Source organism: Ascidia mentula, chromosome 8 (assembly GCF_947561715.1).
Source record: "Ascidia mentula chromosome 8, kaAscMent1.1, whole genome shotgun sequence".
NCBI lineage: Eukaryota > Metazoa > Chordata > Ascidiacea > Phlebobranchia > Ascidiidae > Ascidia > Ascidia mentula.
In genome coordinates, this window is record NC_138573.1 from 2,548,417 (window position 1) to 2,566,443 (window position 18,027).

The 18,027-nt window shown below is 37.7% G+C and overlaps 3 protein-coding genes across 3 annotated transcripts; 1 reads left to right on the forward strand and 2 right to left on the reverse strand.

Annotated features, from left to right (window-relative positions):
- Positions 1–40: 40 nt before the first annotated feature.
- LOC145911101 (protein wntless homolog B-like) lies at positions 41–3,384 on the reverse strand. Its single transcript, XM_082998349.1, has 9 exons — positions 3,224–3,384; positions 2,925–3,019; positions 2,621–2,780; positions 2,192–2,502; positions 1,937–2,073; positions 1,694–1,862; positions 1,132–1,506; positions 758–917; positions 41–588 (listed from the first exon to the last, which is right to left on the reverse strand). The coding sequence occupies exons 1-9, from the start codon at positions 3,327–3,329 to the stop codon at positions 494–496; spliced, it is 1,608 nt and encodes a 535-aa protein (XP_082854475.1). The 5' UTR covers positions 3,330–3,384; the 3' UTR covers positions 41–493.
- An 850-nt stretch (positions 3,385–4,234) lies between these two features.
- On the reverse strand, positions 4,235–9,667 carry LOC145912655 (dihydropyrimidinase-like). Its single transcript, XM_083000203.1, has 13 exons — positions 9,524–9,667; positions 9,090–9,209; positions 8,709–8,897; positions 8,284–8,463; positions 7,999–8,112; positions 7,556–7,631; positions 7,263–7,419; positions 6,717–6,849; positions 6,360–6,511; positions 5,944–6,102; positions 5,498–5,586; positions 5,139–5,234; positions 4,235–4,943 (listed from the first exon to the last, which is right to left on the reverse strand). The coding sequence occupies exons 1-13, from the start codon at positions 9,632–9,634 to the stop codon at positions 4,846–4,848; spliced, it is 1,674 nt and encodes a 557-aa protein (XP_082856329.1). The 5' UTR covers positions 9,635–9,667; the 3' UTR covers positions 4,235–4,845.
- Positions 9,668–10,563: 896 nt separating this feature from the next.
- Positions 10,564–12,675, forward strand: LOC145911479 (transmembrane protein 33-like). Its single transcript, XM_082998844.1, has 7 exons — positions 10,564–10,631; positions 10,690–10,881; positions 10,951–11,042; positions 11,123–11,310; positions 11,571–11,772; positions 12,005–12,088; positions 12,158–12,675. Exons 2-7 carry the CDS (start codon positions 10,810–10,812, stop codon positions 12,306–12,308), a joined length of 789 nt encoding a protein of 262 aa, XP_082854970.1. The 5' UTR covers positions 10,564–10,631; positions 10,690–10,809; the 3' UTR covers positions 12,309–12,675.
- Positions 12,676–18,027: the final 5,352 nt, after the last annotated feature.

The following is an 18,027-nucleotide window of genomic DNA, read 5'->3' on the forward strand; positions in this document are numbered from 1 at the left end:
TGAATCGAATTGAGGCCTCAAACACCTTCAACCCAAACCATGCTCAAAAATGAAGCTGTATTTGTGCAAGTACAAAATATGAATTACACAAGTGGCAGATGGTGTTTAACTTTCCAATTCACATCACTGTACATGGTTTACAGATTATATGGGAACAGAATTCATTCAAAATCACAAAACATTGTTAGGTAGTATACAAAATCATATGAAATGTGCCTCTAGATATAAAAAGTTTGTAAAGCAGCATCAGCAAATACAAAATTTAGCACCATTAATGTAATACTGAAACAGCTGAACATCATAAAGTCCATACAAAACAAAAGCACTATAAGCAAGTTTACAGCAGTTTGTCAAAATGACCAGCACTCAGTTATGACAGTTTGTATATGATCACGATAATACGCAACACTATTGTGAAAACACAATGCAAATATGAACATTGGCTTATGAGTAGTAAATCCATGAATTGTCAAAACGTAAGTTTATCTGGGACTTAATCTTCCCTTTCCTTCTCTTGTGTCATTTGCATCAGTTGAACATGTTCAGTTGCCACTCCATTGGAACCAGTCATTTCGCTGCTGTCATTTACTGAAACAACAATTTAGGATTTGTGCTTCTTACATTTTGTTAAGCAAGATTTTCAGAACAATCCTTTGAATGACTTCATGCAGTTACATAAATAAACTTCGTTTTAGTTAAAATATATTTTTGCCATACTTTCATTTCATTTCTGAACATAAATTCAAATGACAAATACCTGGTTCTGTGCTTATGTAGTTCTTGTGTGATGGGGCATACAGTGACAAAACAAGGAAGACATAAATATTCCAGAGTCCATAAACACCAGTAAAGAACCCAGATGTCATGTTAAACTCATATTCCTCAGGTAAATAATGCTCCATCAATCCCTGAAGTTTCTGCATAAACCAACAATTTTAAAACACAAAAACAAAAATGTTGTAACAAAGCTGGAATTTAAGAATATTTTAGAACACAAAGCAATTGAGTGATTTCATATCAAATCACATAACTCGTGAAGAATGACCTCTGAAAAGTATGCTACCATGATGAAACACTAATAACATCTTTCATAAATTAACTACAAAACACTAGAAACTGAAAGATAAATACCTGTTCCAGGACGAAGAATGTCACAGTTAAACCGGCAGTCACAACAGAGAGAATCATGAGCATACGAAACCGGTTGACAATCGAATGAAAGTGAGCAGAGCGATCAGCAGGTAGAATAAATCGTCGTTTAAAACGTATGGACCTGAACACTCTGAACACCAGGTAGCACAAGAGAAGAAAGTACAACACCCCTGCGACGCAACCCAAAACCAATAGTACAAATGCCAGATTGGGATGTTCCCACATGGTGGCAGCCGGGTTAATCAGCTGGGTCCCTCTTTCTCCAAGCTCAAAACCTAGAAAGGCAAGGCAGGAGGCTATGATACAACCAAGCTGCCACTTGTAAGATGATAGTTTGTTGCGATGAGCTTGATCCTGAAAGAATAAAGAAAAAATGCCACTTCAGTTGGTAATTTTCTCTCTGCTTCTACAGAATCAAATCAAGAAATTTTTACTGCATAAAGGTTTGTTCCAATCAGTAAATTCTTCTTTGATTTCATAAAAAAGTTTTGTAACTTGTACAACAGTGCACGATATAAGAGTAGACTTCACACTCACTAACCATGAGGTGTTCCCCAGTGAATATCACCCAAAAACTGAAGAGCAAAGCATAAAACATCCCCTGTCGGATGTCTGTGAAAAACAACATCCAAGATGCCTCACTGAAAATGGAGACCAGCTCCAGAGGAATATTGAGAAAAACTATTCCTAAACCAAGACTGAAAATGGCTCTGAAATGTAAATATTACACATTTAGATTGGTATTACATAAATGCACATAATTATGTCTTTTTTACTGCTTTACTTTTCTATCAGCAAAGAGGGTCGTGCAAGAGCAAGCACTCGTCTCCAGTACCACACAAGTGGGAATATCATGATGATAAACAGGGCAACTTTCAGGCTTATCCAGACTTGAGTAAAGCCACCAGTTTGAGTAATACTCTGAAACAAAATAGTTCATTCATTGAAGCAGGATCGTAGTTTTAATTGACCACTAGAATTAACTGACTAATAGTAGCACAATAGCTCTACATGCCCTATAGTGTGTATCATGCCTTACCACAAACTCAATTTCAGTAACTTTTCCAATCTTCATGTTTGGAGATAAAGAAGGCTTGGCACGATTGACTGGCAAGCGTATGTTAAGCAAGTAGTACTTGTGCGGAATAGATCCAAGTTGCAGAACAAAAAGTGGGTCGCAGTTGTACATAAAACCTTGGTGGTCTTCATCTTTCTCATGTTCAAATATACAATCCAGGGGCCTTTCCTGCGTTGAGTTCACCACAAGTTTCCATGCTTCAGGAATTTTATGTGATGATGGGTTGTTGCTGTATGCAAGACGAATGTCCATTGTTGCTGTTGCACCATCCTCTAAACATAAAATATTTTATGATCTTCTACTATAAAACATGCTACAGTTAAAAACACTTCAATAAATCGATGATAGAGTCACACAATGTGTTAACACTACCCCACAAACGCAACCTACCAACCGGCTGATGTGAGTCATAAGGAATCTTAAAAATTGCTAGAGTAAGCATGTACTGGAACCAGCGTATCATCTCAAACCCTCTTCTGGGAATCACCACCGAAAATACAACGTCATTCGGATCACTTGGGGTGGAGGAAGGAGTATCATCTTCCAGGTCCTGGCAAAAAAATCTTTAATATAGGCAAAATGGTGGGGACCACAATATGCTTTTAAGACCCATTATGTACAGTATCAAAGACTAATTATGAACAATTCATCAGTGAACTGTTTTATTGAAGTCGTTATATAAAATTTTGATTACCATCTTTTTACAGGTGTTTGGCAATGTCCAAGGCTCTGACTTATTTTTGATGCATGTAGTTGCAATTTGCTGTACCACCATCGTGGGGTTTGGGGCTAACACATAAGAAGCAGATATATTTGTTAATCCTTATAGTTTTATAGGTGACTAGGCCATGTTTTTGTATATTTTTTGTTCAAGTGCATACAAGTTTTTTATGTAAAATAAAAATGATTAGACTTGATAAAACCAAACAAATTTAATGCAATAATTTCATATACAACCAAACATGTATATATATATTATATATAGTGGCGTACCAACAACACCTCCCAACACAATAAACCCAATTTCAAGAAGGATAAGTCCCAGAACCATTGCCACCAATTTCTTTGTTGAAAGGTTTTCAATTACAGCTCCAGCCATGATTGTTGGTGGGCCTTATTTTAAAACTGAACTTCAATTTTTAAGCCTTAAACAATATGCTAAACAGATAAAAAAAGAGAGTAACTCTTGTACATTAATATACATGACTACATAAAAAAAATAATCTACCGGTATGGTATCCAACCTCAATATGAATAGAGTATGACCATAACCCTCATAAAAATAAACGTAATATGACACCAATTTTCTTTCGCTTTGTCTGTGCCGTGCTTTTTTCTTCAACGTCTGGAAAAGTTACGTCTCGTCTGGCACAAATTTATTGATGCCGGATGCTTACAGTTTCATTTTCAAAAGCAAGCAACGTACGTATGCAGTATGCACTGCAGGCCCCACGAGGGAGGAGTAACACTATCAAATGAAAGGCTATGGATGTCGCGGAAGGGATTTGTAGAAGACACAAGAGATATTAGCATACATTATTCCAACTATTTTGATACGTTTGTTGTCCAAGTAGCTTATACAACCTGTCCCTCTATAGTTACAATTTCGGATCAACATTAACTTGAACATGGGCGCCCGACTCGATAACCTTCATGGTTTTATCGATGTCCGTGCCATTTTATTCCTTTTGTGTATTGTTCATCAGCGTAGTTATCTTTTTTTGCGCAAAAAACACATGATTTAATTTGATTTGTACATCGCGGTTTATCCCTAGTCTGTCCGGGGTCTCGACTATTTGCAGTCCCTGGTACTTACGCCAAATTTGCGTAAGATGCGTTGCTTGTTTGCCATTGCAACTTACTTTGTCGAGCAAGAACCTTCATATTTTTATGGGTTTTTGTCAAAGAGGAAACAAAAAATATTTTTGGTGTGTGGACACTTTGTAGGCTAACTGCCTGCAGTTCAAAGCGAAATCCGAAGGCTTCCAAAAACACTGACGCCAATGATGCAGCTTTGTGTAATGCACATTATGGAATACACAAACAAGTTGACGAGAAATGCGATAAATTATGATCGATTTGTCAAAAAAGCAATCATATGATACAATGGCCCATGTCCAAATTTGTCACAATGTTGAGAATTGCACTGAAGCAGAATATTAGCAAAAAAATAGCCATAGGAAATAACTTCGATTGCACACCGATGGGTTAGCCTCAAAGCATATGTTGCTCTTGCATGAGAAAAAGAGTTTGCTTGCACAGTTTTCACTATATGACATACTAGCTCTTGGCACAGAAAATTTTCATTTGGTGCACAGATTGTGTGAACATTATAGGCAGCTTTTGATTGAGTAAAGGCACTTTGGAAAAAAATGAATACAGGAACATGATTGGTTACAAATGCAAATTAAACTCATGATTTTATACACAGTAGTACAAGTCAGTGTTGTTCTTTGGGGAGTTTAAATACAGTTCTAATTCTATAATCTACGATTTACAGAAACCAAGAAAAACCCTAAACAATTGCTAATTAAATTTGTATCTATTATTGACAAAACTAAAGCTAAGCAACCATTTAAAATTTTTCAGTTCAATCTTTTTCACCGGGAACCGTCTTAGAACTGGATCTGAGATCTTCCACCAGGTGGAGCTAGAACTTTGGTTGATGGTGTTGGTGGGGTTGTGGGCGAAAGACCATTGTTGATATGTTGACCTAATTCATAAATGTACTTTTTGATAAAGTGTTTTGGTTACCTACTGTTTTCCGTAATGATCAGAAAGCTAAAGACTCAATACATGAAGGTGAATGTATTTAAACATGTATCAAAGTTTTGCCTCACTGAAAAATTCTGTTACAGATCTGTAGGCTGTTATTACAAGCAGCTTTGCAAAATAAGTAACACCAAACCTGATGTGTTTATGGATGTTGTGTGATGCATGTTCCGAACCCTTGGACTCTCCTCAGACTGGGAACTGGTTGATCCTTTAATCTGGTGCACAGGCCCTACAACAAACCACATACAACATTGAGGCAAAGAACTTTGTAACATAAACTTGAAATTACACCATCAGTATAAAAACATTTTTACTGTACATTAAATGCAGTGTAGCACGAATGTAACTTTCTGCTTTTGCTTTAGTGCCAACATTTTTGTGCATAGGGATTTGTACATAAAACAGTATTGTAATATGTAATCCAAAACACTTGAATGCCAAATCACCTAGCATGCCAGTGTTTGCCAATTCCTGGTATTTAGGGTGACTTACCTGTGTAAGGTTCACGTTCCACCTTTTCTGGGTCATGAGTTTCCTGACGTTTCAGTATGCGATTATAAACATACTTGCAAAATGGCTTTCTAAAAATTAAAAAATACATTACAAATACCAGTCATGCATTCAGCAGTTCTAAACTATGCTGATGGCACTTATCTAACATGTTATAATATGCACCTAAAAATATAGGGTCTATAACTTTTGCAGTGTTGACCTTTTTGGGGTGGAAAAATCATTATACATACACAATAATTCAATTTTATTAACTACAACATCTGAAAGGTCAAAAAATGATTTTTTGTTATGGGTTTGTTATGAAAATAAAATTCTTAATGCCAGTAAGCTTGCGAAGCTTTAAGAACATTAATGACACACTAGTCGCGGCGCACTATTTTAGAACCTCTGCATTTTTACACATGTACTTTTTACACACTGCTTACCTTGGAACATATTTCCCATCTCCAGCAGACACAGTAAACTTGCCATCTTCATATACCACCTTACCACGGCTTATGGTACAGAGAGTGACTCCATGACAGACCATGCCCTCGAATATGTTGAAGTCGACAGCTTGATGGTGAGTCTTTGCTGATATAGTCCTTTTAAAATAACCAAATATTTCAATTTACTAAGATCTGTAAATGTAATTTGCCTAAAGAAATGATCTTTGACAAGGTGCACCAGCAAGCAGTCAGTTCAACAAATATTAATGCTTGTGCACCCAATTTATTAAAACTTTTGACTCTGAAAATTGTAAGTTTGGATATTTAAAATCCCATTGATTGTAAGCGTTCAAGAGTTGAGCACACATGAAGGTCAAGAACCACAAATTAAAAGTTAATGCAAAGAGTAGAACCTTGTTGCTTCTGGATCCCAAACAATAATGTCAGCGTCAGAGCCAGGTGCAATCACTCCCTTCTGTGGGTAGATGTTAAAGACCTTGGCTGCATTTGTACTCGTGACAGCAACAAACTTGTTTTCATCCATCATACCGGATGTCACACCTTTCTGTGTGAAAAAATAGCACAAATACAGTTGGAGTTTGAAGATTTAGTTTAGTGCTGACTAAACCAATTTTCAATGGTTAAGCAAGAATAAGGTTTTGTTCCAACATTTCTTTTCCGACCATTGCATAAAAAAGCTTTGCAGTTATACAGTATTACAAAAACAGCAAAATCCACAAGCAAACAAATCAACATAAGTGTTGTTTTACCTCCCAGATTACTGACATTCTATCTTCAACACCATTCACACCATTGGGAATTTTTGCAAAATTATCTTTTCCCATTGCTTTTTGTGGGCCACTGAATGTGCAGTTGTCAGTTCCAGTACATTCCAAATCACCACTAAAAGGATTTGTTCTATTACTTCTAAGCAGTGATACTCATAACTGGGTTCCATAAAAAACAGGATTACTGCTGAACATTTCTGTTGAGTCTTTAGACAACAAACATACGAGAACAAAGACAGCAATAAAAAAAAATGGGCGAATTTTGGGGAAAAGCGTTCCATGTTTACTTGAAGTTTAAGGGGTTCCTTTAAACCTAAATCACCTTTCCAGGGTCCCATGGAAAAAATGGAAAACACAGTATAAGCAGTAAAACTTTCAGATAGTGAAAATATGTTATTGCTGTTACTGTGGTGAAAAATGTTACTGTGGTAGGATAATCACATGTAGCAATGTTCTTTCAACAAGCTGTAGTTGATACAATGATCAGCTAATGACAACGAAGCACACTTCAGTTATAACCAGTATTACCTGGCAAGCAATTTCATCAAGTATTTAGGAGTGGTAGGGTCTGGTCTAAGAGGTGGGCCCATAACATGACCGGCCGCATGGCGCCAACACTTGTGCCAATAGTTTGTGCCGTCCGTACCCAATCCAGCAGCAATTGGCTCACCAAAAACTACGTTTCCTGAAAATATGTTTTCTCAAATACATCCGACGATATTGCTGAAAACAGGTTCGACGAAGAATTGCCAGCAATTCAACCAACACAATTATACCATTCTTAACAAGTAAGTTTGCAACTTAACATGATTTTGGTTTACCTTTTCGACGGGCCTCGACTATCACATCCGCAGAAGCTTTGCTCATGACATGAACAATGTACATAGGACAGTTCACCTACAACAATAACAACTGCTAAATTGTTTTAGTTTAAACCAGAAGACTTACTGTTTACTCAGCCAAAAAATTAAAACAAAACCAACATGGCCAAATCTGGTGTCAAGGAGTTACACTCTTCATGTTGCAGTTTAATGTAATTTTAGTGCACATTCTGCTTTTCGCTTTTAACTTTTAAACAATTATTGTTTAGTCCAAAGCCACAGTGCAAACACTTTATCCACTTTATCTTGCACGAGCCACACATTTTTTTTACAATTTCTGGCCAAACGTTTCTCCACGGTTGCACTATACAAAACAACGTATGCATGGTGGAGATGTCCGGAATCTGAATAGTTAGAGTTGGCACATCGCCTTTCAGACTTACCCTGTTTGCAATCATTACTGCTCGGTTGGTGGCCTCAGCCTCCACTTCCTCAGGTCTGCACATCTCATGACCTTCTGGTCCAGTAATGCCAAGATTAAGCATACGTTTTTGCTCCTAACAAGGCACATCATAGTTAACATTAACATTAGAAAAGATCATGGTCAACAACAGCAATTAAATAAAACACACAATTAACTTTAGTATTTAATATTATAAATTTGGAGTACGGTTTTATCACAAACTTTAAAGCCAAATCATCAAAAATTAAATTAAAGCAACTCTTACATGATCAATAACATCTCCATTCTCAGCGTGCATCATTGCCAGTGCCCCAATGTCCCTGCATCGTTTGTACACTTCGTACAAATCAGCATCACCAAGCATGAAGACATCCTTGTAGGCCATGAACATTTTGAAAGAGTTTATGCCACGGTTTGTCACCAACTCCAAGAGCTCATCATGTACCTGAATAAAGTCAAGTGCAATTGAATCAATCATCACACAAAAAAAGTTTAATAACATAAAAAAAAATAGCAATATATACATGAAATGAATCATAATGAATAACAACATGGAACAGTTATGGCAGATCTGTATAAAGATAGCACCAATGATGCATTAATAAAACACAAATGGCATACAGGTTCTTCAAAACTTAATGATCGAGCCTGTTTCAACATATATGCCTCCAATATATGGTATATACAGACCTGTGGGCTCCACCAAGTTACTGCAACATGGAAAGAGTAATCACAGCAAACTTTTGGATCTGCCCAACCACGCCACTTGTCATATGCCTCCAGCAGAGAGACACCTTTTTGATCAAGCACAAAGTCAATTATCATGGTTGTTCCACCTGAAATGGCAGCTTTTGTTCCTGTGTAGAAATCATCTATAGCCTGCGAAAAAATGGCACTGAAGTTTAGGATAATCTGTGACCTTTTGTAAAAGGATGCTATAATCTTTAGTCTTATTCAGAAAAACTGCTCTGGAATTATGATTGGACGCTATTTCCTAAATTGCATCAGCTTTTCACACCAAAGTTTTTTACAAAAACACAAGCACATGGTATTAGTCTTTAAATCTCTTACGAATGTTCCCATGAAAGGAAGCTGCATATGGGTGTGAGTATCAATTCCTCCAGGCATCACCAACTTTCCTGTTGCATCAACGACTTTGGTTCCACCAGGAGTGGTAAGATTTTTGCCAACCTGAATGTGAAAATACAAGTAACTAAAATTACACCATTTTGGATTATTTTTATTATTTTATTTTTAAAATGCTAAATGCATTCCATCATTAGGGCAGCTGATGAGTTCGACGAAAAAATCATCAGCATCAAACACATGATAACTGGCTACTTGCAAGTCGTTTTTTTGAAAATCCATGTACAACCGCGCAATCAACATTCACTGAAAAAAATCCTTTCCAGCAAGTTACAAACATTCCAATCTTGCTGCAAGTTGCATCAATTGCAATGGATAAAAAAAATTGCATCAGCCCATTTGACATATAGATTTTGTACCTGAGAAATAATTCCATTCTCAATGTAGACATCAGCATCAAACGACCGATCTGCATTGACAACGCGACCCCCCTTAATGAGCAACCTTGAATGACTAGCTCCAACCGACATGATTTAGAAAAAAATATACAAACAAAAAACAAAACGCCTGTGAATGAAAATAAATTTAGTAGTTAAATCATTTACACAAATTAAACAACAGCAATTATCACATTTGCATGGCATACATTTACTTTAAATGCAAACCAATTAGAAAACTTTGTGGCAATTTAATGCAAGCACATAGACGAGGCAACGCATACACAACCAAATTATCAAGATCAAATAAAGTTGCAAATCAGGTTTTTAAAGGTCAAGTAAATGCAAAATCAAAACGATCAAAAACTTGTGTCACGAATCTCAGATTGCATGCTTCAATGATTTACACAAAAAACGTTGTCTATATCAGATCCAAACGGGACCTCAAAGATTAACAAAACATTGGGTTTGTGACAATTTGAACAAGGGTGACAACAAAAATCCGACCAAACAAGATAGATTCCATGATTTTAGTCATCAGATAGTTGTCCCTGGGTGTGCCTTACAAAAATGGTGGTGTGAGATAAAGATCAGGATTTCCACCAGATATAAATGCATTCTTTCGAACCAGAACATATTAAATACCATGAGGTAGGCTAACTGTGTATCTAACAATTTTATGCGATGCAGCAAACAAATCTCCACCCATTTACCACGCGAAAATTGTGGTTGCCCGACAACATATGGTAACAAAACAGAGTCGATGTACAGAGAAAAACAGAGAATCTTGTCAAAATTACTCTTGATTATAGCTCACCCCTATTACTAAAAGTATACTTCGCTCAATACTTTAATGATGAGAATAATCATTGTTACATGTAAAAACAATTTGAAAAAAACTTTAAAAGTCATTATTTCCGTTTGGTTTATGTTGTGGTTTTATGGAAATGTGACCGGTACTTGTTACGTAAAAGTAATGATTATGTCATATGTGCGTTCATGTTTTCGTAACGCTGAGCATTGTTTTCTGGAACAATCGCATTATTTTAAATGTCGCATGTAGAACTTTCACTGTCCTTGTGCGTGTGAGGTCCGTAATAAATGAAAATTAGTCGCCTTCCAGTATTTACACTTTTATATTTGTTTAGGTCTGTACGGGTGATACTCGAACGGACGGAGGCGAAGACCATACTGTCCAGTTTAACACTAGGTTATTTGACCTTGGTGGTTTTGCATTAATAAACCCCACTTAATAATAACAGTTGATCATGTCAGAATCAACACCAGAGCAGCAAAATGTTACTGCTGAACAAGAAGCAAGGGACAGTGGATCAATTTTGGTATGTTTGATTTGAATGTCATCACTGGTAGGCCTATAAAAGAAATATTGTAACAACAATTTTTTGCAGCAATTCATGGCAGCTAAGAAGGTTGGCACAGCTATGTGTATTATGCGGTGGTACACAATATTTCTCAGCATTTACTACATGTTTTTCTGCAGGTTGGGTTGCATTACAGTATTTTTTTAACCAGGCAGTTTAGTGATTGTTAAAGTTTTAACAAGAATTTTATTACTTGCAGTGCTTTCGACATGGCACAGTACTTCCAAAGGGCCATTGTCGCTAATGCTGTGGTGTGTGCTTTGAGATTACACCAAAGAGTTCCTAACTTTCGTTTTTCAAGAGAGCACCTTGCCCTTTTGCTCCTGGAAGATAGTTGCCATTATTTAATTTTCTCCATGATTTTTCTTTCCAGTCAGCCAATAACAAGTATGTTTTTGCTCTGGCACACAAATGACACATTTATATCAATAATATTATGCACTAAACGGTGGTAACTCAAATTAATAGTCTAACTAAATATTTTCAGTTGGTAAAGTCAATTTCACATTCAGCGAAATAATGCCATATTTTTTTTGATCAGAGTAATGTAAATGTGCCCAAGGTATATATATTTTGCTTTCAAAAATGTTACAATTATTAAGCTGAGCTTTTGACTTGTTTAATATTTATTGTAACTCTTGTTTCAGTTGCTCTGATGCCAGTAGTTGTGTTTGCGCTGCTCCATGCCAGCAGCTTCACCCGCCAAATGATTGACATGCATGGTCCCAATTCATATCCATTTGCAAGGAAAATTATCAACCACATTGCAAAAAACCAAGCTGTTCTGTTTCGATTCACAGCTATGAATGAAATTTTATTGATGCCAACTGTGGTGATGATGCTGATAAGGTAATATTTAATGTTCGTGTGCCAGATAATGAGTAGGCTTATATCTTTTACAAAATTGCTTTTCATTCTTCATCAAAAACAATGATATAAGTTATATAAATTATCTTGTATATATAAATATTAATTACACAAAAAAGTATAAAATGTTTATTTTTGACAAGTTTATTGCAACATCAATATCTTAAAGTACGATTTATGAAGTCTTTCCCTTTTAACACATTTTGTTTCACAGTGGAAAGGGTTCTTTCTTTGCTCCATTTCTCTACTACAAGTTTCTGCAATACCGATATCTCTCAAAACGCAACCCCTATTCCAGGTAAGTGAATGCCCAAGGCCCACACATTCCTACTCAATTTCCACATATTTACAAAAACTTATTGCACAGAATTGTGTTTTATGAGTTGAGAATGGCAGCTGATTCCATGGCAAGAAATCCAAACTGTCCCAACTTCTTGTCATCGATGATAACAAAATGCATATCTATGTGCAGTAGATTGGCACCATATGTTGAGCGCGAACAACCGACACAGCAGTAACACAATAAACATTGTTACATTTGCTCTCTCAACAAACTTTCCTCATGGTAAAATTGCTTCTTTTCACATAAGTTTAGGAAAGTTTTTTATGTATAATTTATTACATCGCTTCTTGTCATTAGGGTGCATTACACTTTTCAGACAAGTTTTTGTTGCTTCAAAAATTGTTGTTGTTCAAATCTGTTGCCTGCCAACATCACTTTAGTAATTTTATGTTTGTATAATTATTCCTTCTTTGACTGAAAAGAAGCATTCCATGTTATGGAACTGTGATCAATCACATGCTGCTTCACACCAAGGGATTTTGCTCATAACTCTGTCGAACCTTTTGAAAATTGTTAAATAAATAAAAGTTCCAGGGATTCTTTGATGGTTTTCTTTTTTTGGCGTTTTGGGATAAAGGTTGACTTGGGCAACTAATTTTTTTTCAGATTTTGAATCAAATTAAAATTAGGTTTTTATCAAGTTAATTTAGAATTATTAAAAAACTACGGAAACAGTTAAACTAAACATTGAATAAGAAATCCATTTAAACAAGTCTATTTCAATTCATACTAAATCGGTATTGATTATGAAAATGTAGGCGATGTTGACACGTTTAAACATTTCTGGTGCCTCGTTGAAAACGTATCCGGAATGAAGAATGCCGCTGGACAAAGCAGTATTTTTTGCAAAGTCGGCAATTAGACCAGAATAAGAATTTGAGCTTGTTAATTTAGTTCAAACTAGAATTATCGGCATTTTGATCTGGGGTATAGAATTAGTTAACTAGAATCCGAGTCTGGATAGAAATTTGGAAAATATATGCCAGGAAAAAATACCTCTTGACAAAGATTTAGACAATCAACAGCAAATCAAATATTTCCACATCTTGCTAAGTCCGTTTACCACCTATTTTTTTTAAGTTTTTTTATCATAAGATTTTTTTGTTTATCGCTAGACGGCACAATTGAGCTATTATTTATCAAAGAAACTAGGGATGCACCGAAAGTTCGGTTTGCCGAATTTATTCGGCCGAAACTAAGGTTTTCGCAATTATTCGGTTTCGGCCGAATATTTCTGCAAAATTCGGCCGAAACCGAAACTTTTTTACTGCATAAAACGCTGATACGCAAAGTTTAGAAAAGGTTAGAATCCTTGTTTAAACTGTAGGATTGTGTTCGTTTCATTTGTTTATTTTCACAGAAATGATAAAAATCAAGTTATAGCAGTTGGAACAAGTCGAGGTTATTCTTTAAGCGCCAAAAAGGCTGTATGATAGGATTAGATCCAATCCAGTACATCATGTTTTGTTTAAATTTATTGCGTTGAAAGAGATGGATACCAAAATTAGTTTCGGTTTATTCGGCCGAATTAATTCGGCAACTTTTGCCGAATATTCGGTTTCGGCCGAATATAAAAATAGCTGTTTCGGTGCATCACTAAAAGAAACGTTGGGCGGAAAAACCCTGATCTTGGCACATTGTGCCAGAAGAACAGACTGTTAAATTACAATATGCCTGGAAGCAACTGAAACATCATACTTGGGAATTTAGTTCTCAAAAAATCCAATCACGATATTACTGCATCTAATTTTGCCCGACTATTTTTTTTACAATTTGTCAGAATTTGTGCCAAAATTTTGCTTGACTCGTTAAATGTGAGATCATTTTTCTCCCAAATGAACGTTAAAGACAAGTAATTGTTTTAGGCCTGGGTTTCATACCCTTAAACTTAATTTCAATTTCCAGGGCTTCCTTCATAACTGCAATTTAATATCGAGTGATCTTTTGCTTATCTGTTACAGTAATTAAACGTTTAGTTGAGTGTAGTGTAAACAAATATTGTCCATATTTATTCTCATGGTCGATAAGTCCGCCTGTCAAATTTTTAAAACTTTCTGGCCAGTGAACCGAAACGTTTGCCCACCTCTGCTGTATATCCACCATACTTCATCGCCGTTTTCCAAACATGCAAACCCCTACCATACTTTCTCATTCAACTCTTGAACTCAAGGCCAATTTTCAGATTTAAATTCCAACGACTGGCGACGGTTGCCCTCGGATAATCTCGTTTACAACACTCAGCAGTAGAAACAGGATACCAGCTCGTGCAATTTACCTCTCGGAAGCTACTGAAGAGAATAGCGCATCATCCCCCCAACATGTTAGAAAGGTAATTTGCGGTGGGCCTCCTTTTCTTCGGAGCCATGAACTATTTTTGACATTTATTTGTCTACAAAGCGTTGCATTCGTTTCCGCGATAACAAGACAAGGCGACGTTTGCCACTGATTATTGTTCTTGACCCTACAGCTGCAATTACTGTGGTCGATGACGCACTTGCGTCGCCAGGCAACCCCGAGAGACGCTTTGACAGCTTTACTCCTCGCGCAGAAGTTTGGTTTTTATTCCGGTCGCAAACGCATTTTCTCCACTGTCCAACAACTGTCAACAAATGTCCACGTTGAGGGAAAGGTGATATTCGCAATTCGAGTCTAAAAATATCGTGGAGAAACCGATATCGCGTGACTTGTCCCAAAACTTTGCTGTTTTCACTTCTCCTCAGGTAAATGGCTCGTAGCTGTTCCTGGCAACGGAGCAAAGAACATAGGAACATCGAAAATATTGTAATTCGCATAATGGTTGTACAATGTTGACGTGACTGGTTGGAGCTTTGCACGCTATTCTGGTGCAGCAACAAACTATGCAGAGACTTTCACGCATATCGTGTAAATCAACAACTTCCCTGACAAAATCAAAGGCTTTGTTTCATCAAACCTAGATCATTGCATCGTAATGCGTGTATTTAAAAGCTATAAAGACATGGACGTTTTTGTTACTGGAAAACGCCGAAAAGCTACGAAATCCATATAATTATAAATGGCGTTTAACCGACTCATAAAGGTTCCACGTTTATAAATCATTTTGGACAATGTATCGCCATGACGCTCATTAAAAAAGCAGTTATTAATTGTCATACCAGTCCCTTGCTTCATAACATAGCGTCTGGTTAAATCGTGCAGCGACCATGAACCTCACAACAAACAGGCGCTATCGGCTTTGCTTCCACTAACTCTGTTAATTGCGTTTAACCTATATCTGAAGCCAACGATATGGAAATCTGTGTACGGTGTATATAGGGCCGACCGAGATAAAATGATTGGGTAAATGCATTACCGAAGGTACGCGAGACTCTAAACACAGACGCCATTACGAATGCTGTTTTTCACGTTTACAGTCCATTTGCGCTCGGAATGTTGTCTTTATTTGACAACAAGGCTTCATAGCATCTGGTGCCAAAAGTTAAGTGCGTCATTTGTGCTTGTGTTGTGAATGGTAAGAGATTGGGTTTTGTAAATTCCGAATACAGTACAACGCTTGAGTCTTTGCTGTTATGAAAATTCACGTCACAATATTGTAAGAACTTTAATGTCGTTACCACTCATTCACATTGGAAACAAAACGGCTACTTGTGAAGAAAGTTGGCGTGTTGCATCCGTTCGTACGACGACGCTATCGTACGAATAAAACTTGTCAACCGCTGGAGGCAGCATTTTACCACTTCTTGTTATTATTGAGCAGCGTTGGCTTATACGGCATCTTACCAATTTCTGGTTAAACCACTTCTTTGTCGACAAAATAAACCGTTCTGCTTTTTCTGAAGTGCTTATGTGGGCATTACCTGATAAATTTCACAAAATAGTGTTTGAGAAGTCGCTGCATGATGTCTGCATTACCATATGATACTGACTTCTTACATGTAAACATCGCAACAACGAATCTCCACTCAATTTTCTCGTTGAGGAATTTGTGTATTGTGCTCTGTCATCACAATACGACAACCGACCACCTCTATGACGTCACAGTGACCGCCGCCGCTTGGAAACAATCGTGACCGAACACAAAGAGGGGCGTTGGTCTCGAAGTATCGTCTCGGAGATCAGCAATCGTCCAAGTTTACGTTCGATAACGATCATCACCACAAGCATTTAATCCGACCAAGCAAAGTCAGGTCGACATCGGCCGATGGGGGTAACGGGCCGTATATCGGCCGTGCGATCTGTTATAGAATATCTCGAAGAACGCCGGTGTAGATGTGGGGAGAATCGTGCGATTTGCGAGCGGTAAACCGTTGCGGCAGATTCCAAAATCTGATAAACCGTAATATCTGGCGGTTAAGCATAAACTTGGACCTGGCGCAAGCGCAAAACCGCTAACGGCGAGTAATGCATTGCAATTTCTCGGTGTTAACGTGGCCGCCAATAAAGATTTGATTGAGGACGGGCTGTCAGGAGCCAAGGCATTTTTGTCGTTCTTTCTTCAAATGCTACCTTACCATTTTAGCGGTAATCCGTTGTGCTGTTGTTGCGTAATCCCGTTCCTATATTTTGCACCTTTGTATCAATATAAAATTAATGTTAATGCGTTCGTCCACTTTCACATTTAGTAAATGCTGCTTTGGGCGCATGGGGTTTTGGAAAATATCCGCAAAAATTCATTTGATATAAATGCAAGCTACTGAAACATGCAAATATCTTGGTATATTTATATTCGAACCTATAGGCTACATAAAACCAAGCCCTACAGGGCCAGAAAAGCTTATCCTGTCTGTTTATCGGACATCGCGGAGTCTACTGCACGTATGGCAGTCGAACTGTGTTATGATCACCCTTACAATTAGCCACAATGCATTCGTCACACCGTATGGTAATTTACCCTGTGTGGAGATTTAAATACTAAAGATGAGTTTCCTTTGTCGATGGGTTAAGAAAGGGAATACAGCTCATTTGGCATATGATCGGGAGATTAGACTGTCACTGTATTAGGGGCATTTGCATCCTAAAGCTAGCGAGCATCGTAAGCTGAGTAGAACATCCGTGTCGACAGCATGCAAATATACATCGCAGTAAAACAGCCTGTACGCCGTGTGTCTCATTGTAATGTAACAATGGACTGACAAAGCAGAGGCGGCAAGTGATTGATTCAATAATGGTTTTTGAAAGAACGCATCGTGCACTTCTCAATTTTAAACGATGCACATCGGAGGATGCTGAAGGCATTTACATTTCTTTCACCTTCCCCGTGTTTTCGGGTTAGACTTCAGTCGATCCTGTGCAGTCACCGTCGCGCGTGCGGTGACCTGCAATGCGTTAAGCTTAGGGAAATGTGCACTCTTAATTGCTCGCCAAAAAGTAATTACCCACTGTGGGTTGGCGGGCGCTGCTACTGTAAACACCCTGTTATTGGGCTTGTATTTACGCGTCGGCTTGCAGCGCTAATTCCAGTTAGTATCAACAAACGTTGGGACAGTTTTCGAGCAATATTGCCGGGGCGCTTGCATTATAAACACACACCAGTCGGATTTTTGCCTCGTGGGGCGCTCTTGCGTCTCTGCGCCGCTGACGTTTGTCCGAGTGGCGCTCGGGAGAAAGGAAGAAACAAAGACGGGAGTTAAATGAGAGAGGGAGAGGGAAAGAGGCGGAGAGTGGAAAAAGATGTGCGTTTATTGAGATTTGGTTTTGGAGAAGAGGCAATACTAACTTACTGAATTGTAGTTTATAACGCCCCTCTGCTGCTGGTTCTGTTTACGAATGTCTGCGCCCCGTCAACGGCAGGTGAAAAGCAGTCGAAAAGGCAGTGCACAAGTGTTACGTTTACGTTAAGACAACGCTCTAGTACGTGCGGTTTCAGCATTTTTTGGGGAAAAAACTCTGCGCAACGTGTTATTTTGCAGGTGGCG

Excerpts from the sequence above, each read along its gene's own strand:
- LOC145911101 (XM_082998349.1), bottom strand. The coding sequence starts at position 3,329 with ATGGCTGGAGCTGTAATTGAAAACCTTTCAACAAAGAAATTGGTGGCA. Across the intron at positions 2,074-2,191 it reads TTACTGAAATTGAGTTTGTG|AGTATTACTCAAACTGGTGG; the intron begins GTAAGGCATGAT and ends ATTTTGTTTCAG. Across the intron at positions 589-757 it reads CTACATAAGCACAGAACCAG|TAAATGACAGCAGCGAAATG; the intron begins GTATTTGTCATT and ends TTGTTGTTTCAG.
- LOC145912655 (XM_083000203.1), bottom strand. The coding sequence starts at position 9,634 with ATGTCGGTTGGAGCTAGTCATTCAAGGTTGCTCATTAAGGGGGGTCGC. Across the intron at positions 7,420-7,555 it reads AGTCGAGGCCCGTCGAAAAG|GAAACGTAGTTTTTGGTGAG; the intron begins GTAAACCAAAAT and ends ACATATTTTCAG. Across the intron at positions 6,512-6,716 it reads GAATGTCAGTAATCTGGGAG|AAAGGTGTGACATCCGGTAT; the intron begins GTAAAACAACAC and ends TTTTTCACACAG.
- LOC145911479 (XM_082998844.1), top strand. The coding sequence starts at position 10,810 with ATGTCAGAATCAACACCAGAGCAGCAAAATGTTACTGCTGAACAAGAA. Across the intron at positions 11,043-11,122 it reads TACTACATGTTTTTCTGCAG|TGCTTTCGACATGGCACAGT; the intron begins GTTGGGTTGCAT and ends TATTACTTGCAG. Across the intron at positions 12,089-12,157 it reads AAACGCAACCCCTATTCCAG|AATTGTGTTTTATGAGTTGA; the intron begins GTAAGTGAATGC and ends CTTATTGCACAG.